General features: G+C 38.3%; 1 protein-coding gene across 5 annotated transcripts in view; it reads right to left on the bottom strand.

Annotated features, from left to right (window-relative positions):
- Nucleotides 1-2,545: 2,545 nt before the first annotated feature.
- LOC107670738 (E3 ubiquitin-protein ligase Arkadia-like) overlaps nucleotides 2,546-20,502 on the bottom strand; it is a 57,440-nt gene continuing 39,483 nt past the window's right edge. For 2 of the 5 annotated variants that reach the window (XM_016463454.1, XM_016463455.1), the window contains exons 5-15: nucleotides 15,975-16,187; nucleotides 15,550-15,878; nucleotides 9,453-9,705; nucleotides 7,940-8,309; nucleotides 7,528-7,653; nucleotides 6,671-6,788; nucleotides 6,171-6,251; nucleotides 5,546-5,641; nucleotides 5,150-5,236; nucleotides 4,568-4,671; nucleotides 2,546-4,186 (exon numbers count right to left, since the gene is read on the bottom strand). In XM_016463454.1, coding sequence (XP_016318940.1) covers nucleotides 4,069-4,186; nucleotides 4,568-4,671; nucleotides 5,150-5,236; nucleotides 5,546-5,641; nucleotides 6,171-6,251; nucleotides 6,671-6,788; nucleotides 7,528-7,653; nucleotides 7,940-8,309; nucleotides 9,453-9,705; nucleotides 15,550-15,878; nucleotides 15,975-16,187 — 1,895 coding nt within the window. In that variant the 3' untranslated portion in view covers nucleotides 2,546-4,068. The remainder of the gene's footprint in view (nucleotides 4,187-4,567; nucleotides 4,672-5,149; nucleotides 5,237-5,545; nucleotides 5,642-6,170; nucleotides 6,252-6,670; nucleotides 6,789-7,527; nucleotides 7,654-7,939; nucleotides 8,310-9,452; nucleotides 9,706-15,549; nucleotides 15,879-15,974; nucleotides 16,188-20,502) is intronic. The other 3 variants (XM_016463457.1, XM_016463458.1, XM_016463459.1) reach the window with 3 other exon arrangements.

Below are 20,502 nucleotides of genomic sequence, written 5' to 3'. Positions count from 1 at the left end.
CAAATTCCAAGTGGGTTTTCATGTGTCTTCACTGAGGAGAGGATTGAGTCTGGCCACACCAGCCTCAGACCGGTGGAGTGTTGCAGCGATGTTTTTCCTTCTGTAGGTTTCTCCTATCTGCACATTTGATCATGGAGCTCAACTAGAGTGACCATCAGTTTCTTGGTCACGAGTCTAAACAAAGCCCTTCTCCATCTGCCAAATACTCTAAAATGCCTTTGGAGACGGCTTATGGTAGAGAAATGAACATTCAATTCACTTGGCAACAGCTCTGGCCCCCGAGAATCAGAGCAAAAATCTTGTCCAGCACCTCGATCGGTCCCGATGTTCGGCGCGGATTATCTGGTAATGCGAAGCATTCACAGATCGAATCTTTCACCTCCCGATCTGCTCGCACACAAATCGGGGCTGCCCCGATCATATCAAACATGTTTGATATTTAGGATTTAAATCGGGATGATGACGGCTATATGATTACGGCAGTACTCTCACAATAGCCAATGCGCGACTGCAAAACAGCAGCTGTACGGCCCCGCTGGATAGTGGAGATGGAGGAAACTGCTTCTTGACGTTTTATAGTAACACGACTGTCTGTATAATGTGTTGAAAACGTATCACAACCGTAAGGAGAAAGAGAAGTGCTGGAGTCAAATCACCTCAGTTTTGAATGTACCGGGTGAGTGTAGAAAGCAGCTAGCAGGCTAGCTAACATATGTAAACATCACTGAAATATCAATGACGATCTGCTGCGTGAGATCACGTGAGGCTCTCCCTCTGGCATGATAATCTTAATAATATCTTGTAGTGTGTGATGCGCCACGATGTTAAAATCTTGTAGTGTGTGCATGTTTAAGATTTGAGGGAAGATAATCTGCAAAGATTCTCCTTATGTGTGTGCTGCAACCAGATTTCATAATCGGTTAGGATTTTAAAACTCCTGTAGTGTGAGCCAGGCTTAAGCGTAAACAACGCTGATTACGCAGATTACGTTCATGCACAAGCTTTCTTCCACGAACATAAAAAATGCTGATTACATCGATTACGCTCTTGGGTACTCTCAAAAATGGCGGAAGACGTAACTCGGGGGAAAATAATTGTTAAATAAATTGTTATTTTTGTTTTCTTTGCGCTCAAAAAGTATTCTCGTAGCTTCACAAAACTGAAGTTGAGCCACTGATGTCACAGGATTGAAATCGGGATGATGACGGCTATATGATTACGTCAGTACTTTCACAATAGCCAATGCGCGACCACAAAACAGCTGCTGTACGGCCCTGTTGGATAGTGGAGACGGAGGAAACTGCTTCTTGACGTTTTATAGTGACACGACTGTCTGTATAATGTGTCGAAAACGTATCACAACTGTAAGGAGAAAGAGAAGCACTGGAGTGAAATCGCCTCAGTTTTGAATGTACCGGGTGAGTGTAGAAAGCAGCTAGCACACTAGCTAACATATGTAAACATCACTGAAATATCAATGACGATCTGCTACGTGAGATCACGTCAGGCACTCCCTCTGGCATGATAATCTTAATAATATCTTGTAGCGTGTGATGCGCCACGATGTTAAAATCTTGTAGACACACACACATATATATATATATATATATATATATATGATATTATATATAAAAACAGTACAAATATCTAAAAACTCTATCTCTATCTCTAATGGGGTAAGAAAAATAATCTAGTCTTTCCTTTGAATTAAAGGGGTCATATGATGCGATTTCAATTTTTCCTTTCTCTTTGGAGTGTTACAAGCTCTTGGTGCATAATTGGTCTTCCAAAAGAGGACGATATCCGCTTCGTCATGCCTAGAGCTGATCTGTGCTGGTCGCTGAGGAAATAGATCAACTTTCACCGTGGACGAAGCGGAATCCAGCAAAATAATGTTATTTTTAGCAGCATCATATGACCCCTTTAAGTTTTACTTATATTTATAATACAAAAAATAATTTTAAAATTACTGAGAAGCCTACTCATTACGGTCACCATACTGTCACCTATTTTTAAAAGTATTTGATGAGTTTATTTGCAAAAACATATAACTCAGTTTTTTTAATTTTCAAAAATCATTTTTTTGTGTGCAAAAGTAAAAATATGAATTGCTGCACATTATAGCAAAATTGAATAGTTTTTCTTTTATGTGGGGGAACTACCTATATTGATTTTAACTTCCAGTCTAAATCTGATATTATTGTTGCATTTCCATCGTTATTGCATAAAAACAACCACAACACATTTTCCTGTCTACTACGAAAGGTAAACTTTTCAAAAAGCAGGTTTATCAGATAAAATATGAATATAAGAAATCATTTTTGACATTAGTGTCCATTTATCAATGTTTTGAGTTGTGTAGTACACAACTGCTGTAAAAAAGAGAATAGCACAAATTTGTGAAGTATACAAGACATTTGGAATGAGATTACGACAGCAGTGACCAAAACCCATTTTACTGCTGAATTTTAGTTAAATAAACGAATAAATACATATAATTACTACAGTAACAATAGTGACCATGGTAAATTCCTCTAAAGGGTGTGAAGTTCAAGGAGGCATAAGAATGGACACATAAGAGAGTTACCTAACTTTATTAATTTCATTATTTTAAAACTAATATAAATCCCATGGAATATCATCCTGGGGCCATTAAGTCTATGAATGCATGGACGCCTGCCATTAAGTACTGCATTCCAACACTCCATTCACAATTATTAGTTTTTCCTCAAAATACGGCAATCAGAGTGGAAATACACGGCCTCAGCACACTCTCATTCTCACAGCACTCCTGTCTTTTGTCTCTCATGTGCAAGTATATGCAAGTTAGCTAGTTGAGACTAATATTAGTGTTAGGATTTCACAGCAGCAAAAGAAAAAAAAGGGGGAAAACTGTTTGCTGCACAGTTGCAGAACAAATGTGTTAATGACAATATCTGACAAGGAATAATAAGCTAACAAGAGTCACTTTCTAGGTTATTGAGAGAGATAAATGAAGAAGGCTAGGAGACCCTGATGAAACAATAAATATTCTGTTTCCCAGCTGTGGAAGCTTGTCTGAGGAATTACACTTTCTCAATTGCTCAATCAAAAATCCAACTTCATTATACTATAAAAACAACAATCAGAATACAGAGAGGTGACATTCATTTGTTTTCTTTCTCTTCTCTTTGAAAATACATGAGAAGAAGTGCGTTACATGTGACGTCAGATTGAGGTGCTGAGAGGGGACTGATGGAACACAACCGTGTGAACGTTCCAGGAGGTGAAGTGTGCAGTTGGTTCACATCAGGGCTGGAGCTGAATTCATTTCAATTCCATCAGTTCTGGATCGAATGCATATAAATGTAAAATGAAACGGACAACAAGCATTACCATATGCTTTTCTAAACCAACTTCCCGAACTGAGTTCGGAGCACTGGTAATGAGCCGAAGTGAAATGGAACGGGCTCCAGCCCAGGTTCCCGTGTTGAGTGTGAACTGGTGTGAGGGTGAACACTGTTACAGCAGCTGATCTCTTAACCATGATCTTGTTTCCTAATTAAGGAATGTCTTGATTCACTTAAAAAAATCTATTTCAGATCACATCGTCTAGAACATGAAACTAATCAATATACTGAGTCCTGCAATGTTTTAAAATGGAGGCTGACCATTCCAGTAAAGCAAGGCATCAGGTATGTAAAAATGCTTCTTTACTAGAGCAGCAATCCTCGCCTGCAAGTTCTTAGGCCTTATGAGGCCTATTTCATTATATGTGCAAAGAAATGCATTGCAAGGAACCATGCAAAAATAAAATACAATGACACTTATGAAAACAAAAGCTACATAAACCCTTTATAAATACAATACAATTCAAAACCCTTAATGAAGATGTTATTTCTAGCTGTACTGGTACTACATGATAGCTGGCACGCTAGGCTCGATGCTTTTTTTGTGGATTGTTGTTTTTCTTTTTTCCCATAGTTGCGCAGGTGTTTCATGCCATCTTTGGTTGAATGCGTTACTGACAAAAATGAAAAGGAAAACAACAGATAAATGTCCAACAAAAGGGTTGCAGGAAAAATAGCATCAACTCTCTGAAGATAACTGAGCCTCGATGTCCACTCTGCAGATGGGGCATTTCTTGTTAGTGAGGAGCCATTGGTCTACACACAGTTGATGGAAGAGGTGCATACATGGAAGGCGCCTGCAAAAAAAAAAAACAAACAAACAAAGACAGTTAATCAATTGATATTCAACACAATGAAATCAGACGTTTACTATTAGCTGAACGGTTAAAAACAGATTGACCAATGCAGAGTAATTCACATGTTCCAGCAGAAGAGGGCAGCACAGAACATAAAGAGAAAGTATTCATGACTGATGATGAGAACAGATCAAATTATCAAATTATATATAACCCTGGAGAGTAGCACATAAAAATAAAAATAAATTAATATAAATATAATTAAATTATTTAATAAATTACACTATCCGACATAAAAAAAAAGACTACATACAATAAAGAAATATAATAAATTCTCCAGTACTGATGGAAAAAAGCAAGTGTTGTAAGTCGAGTGTTTACCTGACATCCTCCCCTTCTTCCAGTATAGACAGACAGATGGTGCATTTCTCCTCTGTGTCTTCCTCTGCGCCTTCCTCTTCCTCTTGCTTACCATGCAGCTTTCTCTGTGCACGAGAAAGAAGCGTAACCGCCATAAGTAGAATCACTGCACCTAAATTCTAATAAACTGGCGAGCAACACTAGAACACATAATAGCTCTTCCTGTGTCTTCTTTCCCCCAAATACATAGTTTATAGGAATGTTTTTAACATGGTATATTTTAGTAAGTGCTGCGGTTGATGCTGGTGATACAAAAATAACCACACAAGAGCAGCATAGCATGTTACATAAACATACAGCAACAGTCTATTTTTATTATGAACAGCGTGCTGATCGTTTAAACAGCACGTCAAGCAGCAACAAAACCTAAACTTCAGACATTGCACATTATATATTTTTAATAAAAAAAAAAAACACAATGTCAGTGTGCTCCTCAACTAGATTGACTAGGCCATTGTTGACTATTCCTGCCCCCGTTAACATCTACACAACATGTGAGCTAAAACATGTTATCCCAAACTATTTGTTCACATTTTTTCTCACCGAGATTGAGGTTGAGTGCATATTTTTCCCAACAGATGCCCATGCTTCAGGTGCTAACTGTTCCTCAGTGTCTCTCTCCAACACCTTCTGTATTAGGGCGGCAGGGTTTTAGATTACTGTTATTCAGGAACCTTTTGCTACATATCAAGTGACATTTCAAATGTCTACACTATGCAGCTTTTGGCAATAAAAGGACTGGGTGAGGATTTCTGATGTATCTGATGACACATAAGATCTGATAATTATGGCTCCTGGTTAAGTTTTGTGTGTGTGTGTCTAACAGGAAGCCCCTATATATAATATCCTCAAGAGTCTTTTTGCAGACTGCTTGTCCATTATCACCAAACGGGACCACCTCAGTAAAACACTGATGTTTGTAAGTGAACGTGTTCTCACCTTTTTGTATTTGTGTGGATAGGTGCACCTCTCTATGGTAACCTGAGAGGCCCCTCGGTTCACAGTCCCCAGTCGCTCTTCTAAATGCAGCAGATCCTGTTAAAACACACAACTGGTTACAAGTGCTTATAAACGGGTTACATCATGACAAATTCTTGGTAAAAAGAACAGAACACCAGAAGGACTAACAATAACTAATCCCATTAATGGGAACGTCTGTGAGCAGCTGATGGTCTGTGTATCTGTCTGAAGAATCCTACGGTTAGAAGTGATTTCAAGTTTTATTTTTATTTTCAACTGACTGTGTGGAGTGTATTGTTCTGTGAATCCATCACAATGTAATGCAGGCTGTACAAAGAGGCAGTTACTGAAGGATGGGGGAGTTTAAAATGATACTGGAGACAATAACAACTCCAAAAATGTGCTCCGATCTTTTCACATGCAAAGGGGGAATTTCTTCAAGTTACAGCTCACACACACAAAAACTTTAATTAAATTAGTTAATGAACTCCAAAAAATATAAGGTACTTTATTTTTGTCATGCATTCTTCAGGAATTGTGTTTTGATCTTGTAAAGAAGCACGTTTAGATCACTAATGATTTTGGTCCACATTCCAGTTCTTACCTCATATGTGCGGCCAAAGGTCATTCTGGAGGAGATGTAGCGAATATGTGGATATGTCACTTCAGGCATTGAGCCAGTGTGCTAAAGAAAACAGAGACATAAAATTAGTGACGGCACCAAGCGGGAGAGAAACAGAAAGAAATGAGAGTGCAACTATTTTATCAAACAACTCGTAATTTGGGATGCAATATTTATGAAGCATTAGAAATTATTCACACGTATGTGCACGCATGTCACTCCATATGATTCAAATGTCATTTTAGATTTTCAAATATATTAAATTCAAATTTCACACTTCAAATGTCTAATGAGCTTCCATTATAACCTGCAATGCATAATTCATGCACCCATAAAAATCACCCTGAAATAACAGATGCTGCGGATACACGGCTTGAGGCCGCCGCCATTAATCTGTGCCATACCTGAGAGCAAATCAGGGCTTTTTTATTCATGCTAATGCATGCATATATTTCAGCTGATGGAGAGGAGTAGCAACTCACCATCAGCTGGATGGGGAAATGGTGCAGTCTGGGTGGAGGGTGATAGTGAGGCAGATGCGGGTGCAGGTGTCCTGAAGGGTAAGGAGCTACAGTAACACCAGCCTCGATGCCCAGCTCCCTAAAACAGCAAGAAGACCGAAACCAGCATGTTAAACAACAGCATACCATATAATGTCGTTTGAAACACCAACAGAACCTGACATTATAGAGATATTCAGTCATGATGTCAATTTGAAGGCCAACCAGGAAAGCTAATTCACCACAAACTCCCTCAGGAATTACTAATTGGTTTTTAAATGAGCGGTTTTGATTATTATTATTAGGTCTGTGGTGACATTAGATGATAATTACTCAGGCATATTCAAAACGTACGTTTTGAAGAACTAACATGCATGTTTCTATTCATGTACTTAAAGGAACAGTTCACACAAAAATTAAAGTTTTGTCATCATTTACTCACCCTCATGTTAAACATGTTAAAGATATTTTGGAGAATACTGGTAATCAAACAGTTGATGGTCCCTATTGACTTCCATAGTATTTCTTTCCCTACTATGGAATTCAATGGGGCCCAACAACTGTTTGGTTCTTCAAAATTCTTCAAAATATCTTCTTTTGTGTTCAACATAAGAAAGAAATTTGTACAGGTTTGGAATGACATGAAAAATGATTTTTCATTTTTGGGTGAACTATTCCTTTAAGTCTTGTCAAGCAATCTTAACCACACACCTTATTTTAATGATAAATCCAAAACTGAAATTGTAAAAATCAACTGGAAATTCATGAGGGAACCCATGGCTTCCACGCTGGCAGTTGTCAAACCATCTAAAAACCATCTACTATTTAATGTACTCTACCATGCGGTCCTCTGGTCAGCCTGCCGAGGATGAGATGACATAGTTTGAGGGACGTGAATGTGATGTCCGTGACCGTAGTTAGGGTGCATTCTATGGGGATGTGGCGGGGGTCTCTCATGTGCTCGCCTTAAGGAAGGAGGAATAAACGTTATGACAGAAAAAAAGACTAAAACTCGACACTGTTTGCAGGGGCATTAACATAAAGCACCTTAATGAAAGAGTTCTTCTTAATACATAAGGCTTAGGCTTTGCCATCAAAGGCATAAATTACATATAAAAAAAATAAATAAAAAAAACGTATATTACACAATATTACTGTTTTTATTTTATTTCTGAACAAATAAATGCAGCCTGGATGAGCATAAGAGACTTGTACACAAATATCATGAAACAGAGCTCCACAGCAACTCACGTCGGGTGCTGCATCATTCTGCGTCTCTGAACCTCCATTCTCTGCAGTATGTCATGCTGGTGGAGCCTCTGGACAGGGTTTGGGCCAAGTACGGGCAGGTGGTGTTGCAACGCCTGGTGCTCAGGGGGAAGATGCTGCGGCAGAGGGGCACTGGATCCTGGTAGATGGTGGGAAGGCAGGGAGGGTGGAGGAGCTGGGGGCACCAAGTGGCCCGGGGCATGAGAAGGCAGTGGGGTGTGGAAAGGGAGGATGGGGTGTGGGATGACATAGTCACCCTGTGGAGGAGGCTGTTGAGGGGGAGGAGCATTGCTGTGGGAGTGAGGACAGGAAGAGGAGGACTGGTGGTGCAGGGGGCGCGGAAGAGTGCCGTCTGGAGGAGAAAACCAGAAAAGTTAGTATAAATGACAGCAATTCATCCCCTTTCCTGTTCTTTTCTTTCTGAATGATTCAAAATTTCCAGACAAGTCAAAAAGTGCATCAAAAACAACTAACTGTGTTTAAGGGTAATTACTGGGAGAATGGAAAGAGTTTAATGGAAACTCCATCAGGGCTGCAGGATGGTCTGGATACTGTCAAGGTAAGTATGATTACTGTTTGCTAAGGATTTGACAGACAGAAGGGAATGAGGGAGAAAGTAAAGGGAAAACAAAGAAAAAGAATGGCCGCCAGATACAGGAGATAAATATAGCGAGAGAAAACGGGAGAATGTGCAAACAGGTGCTCCAGTGAGCTGTGAGTGGCAATTACTCCACTAAATTCAGGCCCACCAGGGAGCCCTGCCACACTCATTTATATTCCACACAACGCTATTGTGAGCAGAATCGGCAATTAAGTGGGACTGCTGGGCACACTACCTGCAGCACTTAACACATTAAACATCAGGTGTTTCATCTAATTACCATAAAGCACAGGCGCCAGCATCTGAGCATCTTCACATTCTCACTCACACACAACAAAACAAAGGAATCATCTCACATCAATTTTATTTTATTGCCTTCTTTTTAGAATATCCAATAAATTTGGGGTGTAACAGTTCGAATTTCCCAGGTCCAGGTTGAATCATTGTTCTATGGTCTCTATTTGATTCGGTAAATACTTATTTTATATTAGTCAATTTGTATATTGGTCAACTGATGTCAACACAATAACCATTATTTTAACATGACTGGCCTTTATTTATCTGACTGCTATCATTTTTATTTTTCAGGGAAAATTATCTAACTTTTAATTGCATTAAGCCCAATGATTTAGAACAATGCGGCACACAGTCAATTTAAAAAAAAATTAATGTGAACATTTATATAGGAAAAATATCTGAAATGTTCTGTTGTGACTTTCCAATTATATTAATAAAATACGTAATTATAAATTACATTTTTGTTTTCAGAGGCACTGTTATACATGACAGCAAAAACTACTAAACTGTTTTTTTTTTTTACCAGAAACATTTCACCCCTAAATTAGCATTAATTTTGGATTAACATGATTAAAATATTACGGTAAAAGTGCGTACAAGGTGGATGCATGTAGTGCCTGCAGGAAGAGAGCTGAGGAGGTTGGGGCTGAGGCTGGGCCACTATGGCTGAGCTGAATGAGTCGGCCACAGTCTGCTGGCTGGGTCCAGGTGCAGCCTGGGAAACGTAAGCAGGAGGCCGGGAGGCGGAGCCTGGACAGCAGGGATCGAAGGCCGATGTGCCGTGGAACCCTGTGCTGCTGGATCCACTGCTACGCACTGCACTGCTACTGAGATCCACCGGCAGAGTCTGCTGAGCAGGAAAATAGAAACCAGCAGTTAATCCAGCAACAAACATGATGTTTTTGAACAAAGACATCTGTTGCATTAGAATATGGCTGATGAACTGACTTTAAAGAAATATAATTGGTTGTCAGAATGTTGCTTTGGGGTTGTTTGGGCACACAGAGCTAATTTTTAAAAGAAGCTAATAGTAGTAGTCAGAAGTATTTCACATCTGAACATGTGGTCTACCCGCTACAGCCTTGCATATTTTGTTACAAAATAAAATAGTATTTTATTACTAAATATTATTATTACCCTAATCATCAATAATATTTGCATTATTTTTCAATATATTAAAGGGATAGTTCACCCAAAAATGAAAATTATGTCATTAATTACTCATAGGGATGGGTACTGAAACCCGGTATTTAATCGGTCCCGGGGCTAAATTATGAAAGACCGGAGTATCGATAAGCTCTGACGTTAACGGTTCTGCTATCGGTACTGGAGAAATTAATAAAACACACATACATTTATTATTGCTATATATACATTATCTGGCAAATTCTATCTCACCAGAGTCGCCAGCTGTTTTTCAAACATTTGTCTATGATGCATTTTTGCTATTCGCAATTCAGACGCGAGATCGCGCCCACGCGGAGGAGCTTCAGCACGCGCAACATGAAAGTCCTGTTTAATTATGATAGAAGAGAGAACTAAACATTCAAACTTCTGCTTACACTTTAGGCCTGTGGCTGTTTTATTAAGCTAATTTAATTTTTTTATTTCGATTTTGGCTTCTAAGGATTATACAAAAGAAGACATGAGGTAAAGCTATTAAAAACTATCTGCGTTTCGTATTGCGCAACTTATTTCCCTTCACAGCGGTGCACATTCGTTCCTCCCTAAAACCCAAACTTAACATCAGAATCAGCTCAATCGGTGATTGTTATAAAATGCCGTCTTTACTGTCGCTAAATTGCGGGACATGTTTGATAATAACACGTTGAAAGCACAATCCACAAAAGAGACGCTGTTCCTCAGGCTGAAATGTGTGCGCACCGCGCTCCAAAACGGACAAGCTAATTATACTTTATACATACACTGAAAACTATGCAGTGTTCATTTACATTACTTTTAGATTTATTTTGTAGGCTATTACGTACCTGAACAGTAATGTTAGTAGAACTTCATGGAAAAATGACAGCACTGTTTATTTCATTTTATTTGTATATTTGTTTTATTGTATTTGTCAGTTTGTTTTACTTTGTTTCTTTGTTCATGTTCTTACTGTATCTTATCTTATGTATAAAACACTAAAAATGCCTGCACACTGGTGCATTTACAAATTGATGAATTTGAAATTTATTGAAATTTTCATTTCAATAAATATTTATTTTACATTTCAGAATATAAAGCAATATATATATATATAAAACAAAAAGTACCGATAAGAATACGAAGAGATCTGGTATCTTAACTCGCTGCGCTTAGTCACAGCCAATACAGCATCATCCTTTCTAGATTTTGGCCAAATGTAGGCTACTAAACAAAAGAAAAAATCTATTAACAATTTAAAGACATTTAAAAATGTTTGCTGCATTGTTAAAAAAACACTATAGGCTACTTGTATAAAAGATTGCGTTTTGAGAGTGAAAAAAAAAAGTCTCGTATAGGCTCACATCGCATTTTATTCCCTCATGTCGTTCCAAACCCATAAGACCTTTGTTCATCTTCAAAACACAAATTAAGATATTTTTTATGTACCAAGGAAACAAAAATAATGACTTCATTTAACAATTTTTATCCTCCAAATCGCATATTCCGTCATTATGGAGAGTACCATGACGCATGCGCTTGCGTGTTCTATGTCAACAGCACCACGCGGATGCGTTGTTTACAGGCAGAGGTACTCTCGATAATGGCGGAATTCGTGATTTGGAGGAGAAGAATTGTTGAATAAAGTTGTTATTTTTGTTTTCTTTGTGCACAAAAAGTATTCTTGTATCTTCGTTAAATTATGGTTGAACAACTGATGTCTCATGGACTATTTTACTGATGTCCTTACCAGGGCTTGAAAACGAAAAAATAAATTCAATCCGTTCACTCCGAACAGAATCGATATTTTAAAGTTTCTGTTCCTGCATTCCTCTGTATTATCGTTCCGAAACCGGTTCGAGTAGAAGAAATACCGGTTAATAACGTTATTTTTTAAAAACAATTTTCTTTTTTTTTTTTTTTGGCCAAATGTAGGCTACTAAACAAAAGAAAAAATCTATTAACAATTTAAAGACATTTAAAAATGTTTGCTGCATTGTTAAAAAAACACTATAGGCTACTTGTATAAAAGATTGCGTTTTGAGAGTGAAAAAAAAAAGTCTCGTATAGGCTCACATCGCATTTTATTCTTACATTCAGAAATAATGTAGGCTAAAATGCAAAATGTTTACAAACATTATAAACAGTTATTAGTTTCTCTCCACAACAAATCCTCTAAAAACGTCAATCCAAAAACAAATTAATGAAACTGATGCCTACCTCTCTCATTCGGCACAAATCAACATTTTTACATATTCGCGATCTAGATGCTAAAATATTATTTATTATAGGCTAGTCTTTGTACTTTCATCGACGTAAAACGTCATCCTTCACATCGGCTACATCAGCACAGTGAGGCGGTGCTCGCTGAACGCAACAGATTGTACAACGGAGCAGTGTAACTCTTTATTTGTTTCTTTAACTGTATTTTATTTTGATAATGAAGCAGTGTAACTTTATTTGTTTCTTTAACTATTTTATTTTGATAATGAACAGGCTGCAATGTCGCATAAATATGTTGTGTCTGTGTGCGTGTGAGGCGCCGGCGCGATATCATTCCAACGCTGGTTGGTTATACAGATAGAAGCAAAACATCATTCAAAACTGTCAAGCTTTTGCAAAATAAATAAAACTGTAAAATTAATAAAACTGTAGAGCTTTTGCAAAATAAAAAAAAACACTTTCTGCCGTCTCGTTTTCCTTTCCGGGAACGTGTCACAATGACAATTTTTTTTGTTTTGTTAATCTTTTAATGATTTAAGTGAAATATATTTTGTGTATATGCCTATATATTCCTTTTTATTTAAGCCTATAGTTTTATTCTGTTTTCTCCGTTCACAGAAGCACTGCAGGTGCGTGTGATCTGTTGAATTCATCTTAAACTATCCTCGGATAAACTCTAATGCATTGCTATTGCGACTTAGCTATGATGAGTTCACAGCTGAGCGCAGGTGTTTCACTCGTTGGATGCGTCAGCCTCACATTTGCAGGCCGTACTACTTGAATTCGTGATTGGTTGACCGCAAATTTCAAATATTAAATGGAACGATAAAATAACGTTATTAACCGGTTAATGGCCATTTCAAATTTTCGATTCTGTTCGGAACTATAAAATGTTATTTTGTTAGTTTCCGGTTTTCGTTCCTTACTACATTTCTGGGCCTGAGAACATTTCAGTTGCATTGCTGTCTATGGAGAGCCAGAGTCAAGTCAAGTCAAGTCAAGTCTGCTTTATTGTCAATTCGTATGCGCGCTTAGAGACAGATAGACGTGACGAATACGTACAAAAACTGCGACTCACAAGACAAAAAACACGAAAACACCTTTCTGTCGGGAGAGAGAGAAGCCGCAGCGTGTGAACGCGCCACCATCTTGAGTGGCACTCAGAGCTCTCGGATTTCATCAAAAATATCTTAATTTGTGTTCCAAAGATGAACAAAGGTCTTACGAGTTTGGAACGACATGAGGGTGAGTAATTAATTAAATAATTTCCATCAATCGATCCCTTTAAGTTATTTATATTTTTATTATTTATATTAAGCCTCCCCACATGAAAACATGATGTGCTGGCGACTGCTTGTACCAGACTAAAAGAAATATTGATTGTTTTCAACAATTTGAGCTGTTCCAATGAAATGTTGATAAAATGGCACTGGAGTGCAATAGCTGCTTCTTCAGTAAAACTAAATCACTGTCTGAGATTAACGTATAAGAGAAACTTTTTTATAAGTGATTTTTAATGTGGTGGCACTCCATAATACCTGGAAAATAATGTGTCATATATAGGAGGCAAGAATGTGACTGTGGTAGTTGAAGAGGATCATTCAAGTTAAGCCCCATATTTAGCTTGATAAGCAGTTGTCAGTTTGTCATGCAAGAATGCTATTTTGCTCCTGCTGCTTCTCACAACTTTGACAACCCTGAAATGACGTGCTACTGCTCTTCTGCTCCACCTCTGATTACAAGGAAGCTACTGTAATATCTTACTGGGACAGGGTTGTGGAAAAAGTTTGGAAGCTACAGAATGACCAACATCTCTAACAACACTTAAAATATGCAAAGTTAATAAGTCTGCAGCAGACAGGCACATATTCATATCATGTGAGATTCCACATGTCTCTTATCTTGCAGTTGATTTGTTTGCAGTTTTGTTTTAGTCAACTGCCTGAAGTTTAAAGGGGTCATATGATGCAATTTCAAATTTTCCTTTCTCTTTGGAGTGTTACAAGCTGTTCGTGCATAGATAAGATCCCTAAAGTTGCAAAGACTAAAGTCTCAAACCCAAAGAGATATTCTTTATAAAAGTTAAGACTTGTCCACACCCTCCTAAAACGCCTCGTTTAAACACGCCCCCACATGTCTACGTCACGATGTGGGAAGATTTGCATAACACCGCCCAAATGTTTACGCAAAGAAAGAAGGCGTAACTTTCATTCTCGCTGTAGTATTGTTGTTGCCGCCGCCGCAGTGTCGTGGAGATGCTGGTTAGCTGGCCAATCAGCGTACACCTCGCTAGGCCTGTCGCAATAATCAATATATCGACTTATCGCGCAATATATGTACATGACCTCAATAATTTTTGGTGACGCAATATATCGCCCATTATATTTTCTTAAAAATTGATGTCACCGTGTTTTTTACATTCCACTTGCGCCTGTTATCGCAATTATTTCTGGGGCAATATATCGCACGAACAAAAGTTATCGTGACAGGCCTACACCTCGCTTTTCAGAAAGATGAGCTTTGTAAAAATCGGCGCGTTTCAGAAAGGCGGGGCATGTTTCAGCGCGAGAGCGCCCTCTGGCCTTTGGATGGTGATTTACTGCTGATCACAGACCCGTGCTTCACTGAAAGATACGCATGACAATCGCAGCTTCTGTCGAATCGCAATCTCGATTCCATTTCTATTTATCGTGCAGCCCTACACTGAGACAAAGGTTCATGGCATACACAACCAAAAATACACAACTTTCTCTTTTCGACACACATAAGCTCATGCACAAAATGCACACACAACACTTCTCTATGCTGGTAAATAATAGAATTCAGCAGCCAAGACAATTAGTTCAGTGTGAATTATTCAACAACACTGAGAGGATGGCCTCAAACAAAATCCCTGGTGGAAAAGCTCAGCTCCAGAAAAAATTTTTTTTCATAAAGGTGCTTTTGGATTTTCCTTTTCATCATCAAAACATGAATGGTGATTTAGTATTTCAAGAAGGCAGAATCTTAACTAATTCCAAACAAAAACATATGCTGTTAAATGCAAACCTTGTGTGAAATGAAAAACAGACGGTGTTGTCAACAATACAGACATTATGATTCAAACAGTCAACATATTATTTCGATTTTTTTTCCTCAATTTATGTAGCAAAATAGTTTCCCAACCCTCAATTTATGAAGCAAAAAGGGTTTAATTCATACACACAATGAACAAAGAAGCCAAGAAAATGGGTTTCAGTAAAAACCCCTACAGAAGCTTATAATATCCTCGCCTTTTCCAACACTGACAATAAAAGGTTCTCAAGAAGCGGTCATGCAGTTATTAAGGTACCTGGTCATGGTACTGGTTACTGCTGCTCACCCCTCCACAGGGCGCAGGCATGGCAGTGGGCCTCTCCAGAGGGCAGCTGGACTCTGGGAAGGCTAAGGAAGGGACCGGGGTGGTGTGGTGGTGATGGTGGAAGTGGTGCGAGTGAACATGGGAGTGCTGGGAGCCAGACTGCTGTGTCGTCCCAGCCTGTATGCACCCTGAGTGGGTGTGCCCCATGGAGAGGTGCCCTGAAGATGGCCCGCTGCAAGGAGAGTGCTGGGGGCAACAAGAGGGTAACCTGGGCATCGCCACACCTCCATTCTCACCAGACAAGCTTCTTCTGCTGTCATCTGATTGGGGGATAAAGACATACAATTAAAAACCAATACAAACATATCACTAATCAATGTCAGTGTTAATTATTGGACAGCATCTCGAGAGTTTACCTTCGGTGGCAGTGGTGTTCATGGTGCTGGGTCCTGGCACTCCACCGTGACTCTGAGCAGCCAGTGTGCTATCAGGGGTGGCCGCTGAGCAGCTACTGGAGGGACCAGGACCCTCCTGTGGCGATTCTGAGGTACAGGCATTATGGGAAGAGGAAGAAGAACTGACCGACTGTGGGTGTGTGCTGTCAGAAGTGGTTGGCACGACTGAGAGATCTGAAGATGGATCAGCACATATAAAGACACACAAATACATAAATGGTAAAACTGATTAGCGATTAATAATATATTGGTTATTTGCCGATAAATATAATGTATTTTTTTATCGATGTTGGTCAATACTAGATTGTTTAAATGTGCATTCTCATTTTCCCCTTAGATTAGCTTTGCCATCATTCAATTAAATCAATTTAATAATACTGTTAAATTAGCAAATGTTTCTGAAAACATCTCTTATGCTCACCAAGGCTGCATTTATTTCATCAAAAATATAGAAAAACAGTAAAATTGTGAAATATTCTCAATTTATTCCTGTGACTGCAAAGCTGAATTATCAGCAGCCATTACTCCTTCAATGTCACATGGCCCTTCTAATATGATGAAATCATACTTATAAACTGATGGGGTGCTCAAGAAACATTACTTTTTTCAAAGACTACATTTTTTTTTTTCTGCTTAATATTTTTGTAAAATCAGTGAAATTTTTTTCAGGATTCTTTGACAAATTTATTTACAAGCTTTATCTTTAAAGCATTTATTTGAAATAATTAATAATTAATTAATTAATTTTTGTAACATTATAACTATCTTTACTGTCATGTTTGATCAATGTAATGTGTCCTTGCTGAACAGAAGTATTTATTATCAATGTGACGAGAGGAGCGGGGCCGAGAGCCGTGGGAACGGAGCGAGGCCGGTGGAGTAAATGCTTGGAGAGGCCTGGTCCTCTCTCCTCTCACTGTCGTAGCTCCTCCTTTTATCCCTCCGGAGCTCCTCCGTGGGACTCGAGACCGGTGAGTGGTGCAGGTGTCGTGCATTAGCATTTACTCCACCGGCCTCGCTCCATTCCCACGGCTCTCGGCCCCACCCCTCTCGCCACAATTAAAAATAAAGTAAAAATAAATGAATGATAGAAAATACTGGCCCAACATTTTTTGAGCAGTAATGTATGTTCATACTGTACATTATAATGTTTTGATACCTAAATTCACTTGTAGCATTTAAAATGACTGATTTAAGTTTTTTTCAATGTGTTTTACTGTAAATAAAGAAAATGAATTGGTATCAGACAGAATTTTACCATCAGTGCATCCGCACTTTTAACTACTGCTCAGCTGCAGCAGACCATACGTACACCTTCAATAATAACTATAAGGATATTAATAATAAGGGTCTTCTTAACTTAAAGGCATTTGTTGCCTTTCACACTCACACACTTTATTCATGAAGTGGCCCATGAGGATAACTACTCATTAACATTCCATTGCGAGTAATCCATCTGCTTTTTCCTTGCAAATTAATTTCTCACTCCGTCAAAAGAAATGCAAATGCAATCATATCTCAGCCTGCTCTTTTACCTCCCCACCAGCTACAGACCCCAAAGGCAAACAAAGAGACACTTTATGACAGTAAATCAAACAAAACAATGTAAATGAGTTTTCCTTTGACAAACCTCGAGATTCGGGAGCATATCACAGATTAATGAGATAACACTACACAGATTTTATTTCCTTATCCAGAATGGCAGTTTAATTGGTTCCTATAGTAGTTCTCTCTGAATCTTTGGGGCCAGTGGCTGATTGCATAACAGACAGACTTCATTATGTTGCCTGCAAATGAAATCAGAATTAAACTCAATTACACACAATAAAAGGGATGCTTTTGGTGTCCATCATTCTGTGGCTGTGAGAGAATGCTGTGCAGCTGCGAAGGCTATTTATGCTGCTGTGCATGCTGAAACGATATAGATTAATCATTATTAACGGGGCCTGAACACACGGTCGAGCTGCAATCCACAGCGCTGAACAACACTAACCGAATCTACCAGATTCTTTCCTCCACCCCCTCACACAGAGATACAGCTCAAAGACAGAGAGGGAGGACCGCTCACAGTGAAAGATGAGTAGATTAGATGTGACATCTAATATTTCCCAAACCCACGCAGTGTTGAACTGGGTGATCTAACTCTCATTCCCTCTTTTATGTTCCAGACCTGAAGACCATCACTGCAGCACAGAGTCAGGGAGACGCTCATCAAATACTCATCAAACCTGTTACATTTCAAATAATGGCTGACACGCACAAAATAATCTCTCCCTCGATTTTAGGGCTCAGCAAAAGTGGACAGCAGATTGTTTTTACTTGTTATGGTTGTGCAACACATTTATGTTGTTTTAAAAGTTGCAGTTACAGCTCATGTATTTTGAGCATTTGAATTTTAGCATGAGAAGAGGTCATGACCGGACTATATTCAAAAGGCCTTTTCATGTTCTGAAACGAGGGGATATTAAATTCCTGTTGAGTTCCTGTTGCTTTCTCCCTTTGACTCCCTTTTATTTTGCTGTTAAACTGGATGGATGGTGGTTTTCAATCCTGAAGCTAGTGATCATGAAAAACACATGAATTCATACTAAGGGTGGGCGATATGGCAAAAATATCATCACGATTTTTTTTTTTTTTCAGGAATATCACGATTCACGGTTTTATCACGATTCTTTGCCATGTTGGTTTTACTATTTTGCAAGTTGTCTGAGCAACTAATTTCCCTACTTTATAAACAAAGCCTTACAAGGTAACAAAATATAAAATAAACAAAGAATGGCAGATATTTAGGTCAAAGTGGGTGAAGATAAAAACTTTGTCATTATTTTATCTTTGTTATTAAAAAATAAGAACAAAGATACACATTACAAATACACATAATATACAAATAAAACAAACAGGTACAGGTACAGTATATGTGGACACTTATTAAATAGGTTAGTTCACCCAAACATTTAAATTATATGGGCTAATTTAAATTTTTGGGTGAACTAACCCTTTAAAGCAACTGTATTAAAGTTCTTGTGTTTTGTTGTTTTATTAACATTAAAGGGTTAGTTCACCCCAAAATTAATTAATTTACTCTTAAGTTGTTTTTTTTTTAAACCTAAATGAGTTTCTGTCTTCTGTTGAACATCAAAGTTATTTTGAAGAATGTGGGTAACCAAACAGTTGCTGGTCCCCACTGACTTCCATAGGATTTTTGTCCTACTATCAAAGTCAATGTGGACCAGCTACTTTTTGGTTACCCACATTCTTTAAAATATCCTCTTTTGTGTTTAGCACAAGAAATACATTAATACAGGTTTGGGACAAAATGTGAGGGAATAAATAATAACAGAAATTTCATTTTAGGGTGAACTATCCCTTTAATGACAGTCGGCAGCATGTTTAAGTCTCCTGTCCCTTTAAGAGCTGCACGCATCTAATATACAGGGATGCATCTGTTTTTCTCTGAACTGTTTACTTTCACTTTAGACATAACCAACGGAGTCTACGTGTAAACCTTGTGTGTTTTGACAGTATTAGCGCGAAAGATAATTAGTCCAGTAATCAGGCGCTGTTTAACAGGCTTTTTAGTGCGCGCGCTTCAGGTGTACGTGCTCAGAAAAAGCGCACGTCAGAACAGTACACGAATTAAATGTTTAACCGGCAAGGCTTTAAAGCATATGCAAATAATGTGCTTTTGTGACTGCGAATAAGTGCAGTGTCCCGTGAGTGTAACTCTACCGCTGAGTGAACATTTGATGTGAATGTATGTTGCATTGTACAGAATGATTCAGAGGAGCCAGAACTGCAGCTGATAGAATGTGCGCTGTAGCACGATACTACAATATTTCGCCAAAAGCAGATCGTGGAGACATTTTTATTAGAGCCCGACCGATATGGGTTTTTTGGGGCCGATACCGATATTAGGGAGTAAAAAAAAGGCCGATACCGATATATCGGCCGATATTCTTTGTGTATATTATAGTACAGTACCAGTCAAAAGTTTGGACACTTTCCCATTCGTGTCTCCAAACATTTGACTGGTACTATATATAGAATACAGTATAGACATAAACAGAATATATATACAAACACATTTTTTGCAATGATCACTCAAATGTGGTGATCAAACACTTATAATGGTGACAGATTTAACAATAAACTTGCGATGAGTGCCATGCACAAAGTAACGGGGTGTTAGTTGTAACACACGTGGTTTGAATATTTATTTTACCATAGTAACATTTAAATTCTGGCTTAAGTAAATTTTTTATCTCAGTTTTTATTATTCATTTAAAATGAGACAAATCTACTATTATTTTAATCTCCAATCTGTTATTTATCAGTTCAGATAGTTTTTTAATTATTTGATTACTAGCAGAAGACACTAACCAGTTTTAAATTCCAGTTGCGCAGATGGGGCACGTTGTAACATTGCGTTACAATGTGCTATTCTATGACATTAGCGATGTAATTTACACTATTTACTTTAATTAATTTT

The sequence above is a fragment of the Sinocyclocheilus anshuiensis genome, unplaced genomic scaffold, assembly GCF_001515605.1.
Source record: "Sinocyclocheilus anshuiensis isolate Anshui unplaced genomic scaffold, SAMN03320099.WGS_v1.1 scaffold816, whole genome shotgun sequence".
Classification (NCBI taxonomy): Eukaryota; Metazoa; Chordata; class Actinopteri; order Cypriniformes; family Cyprinidae; genus Sinocyclocheilus; species Sinocyclocheilus anshuiensis.
Note: the sequence above shows the minus strand (reverse complement) of the source record. Positions and strands in the feature narration are given on the sequence as shown.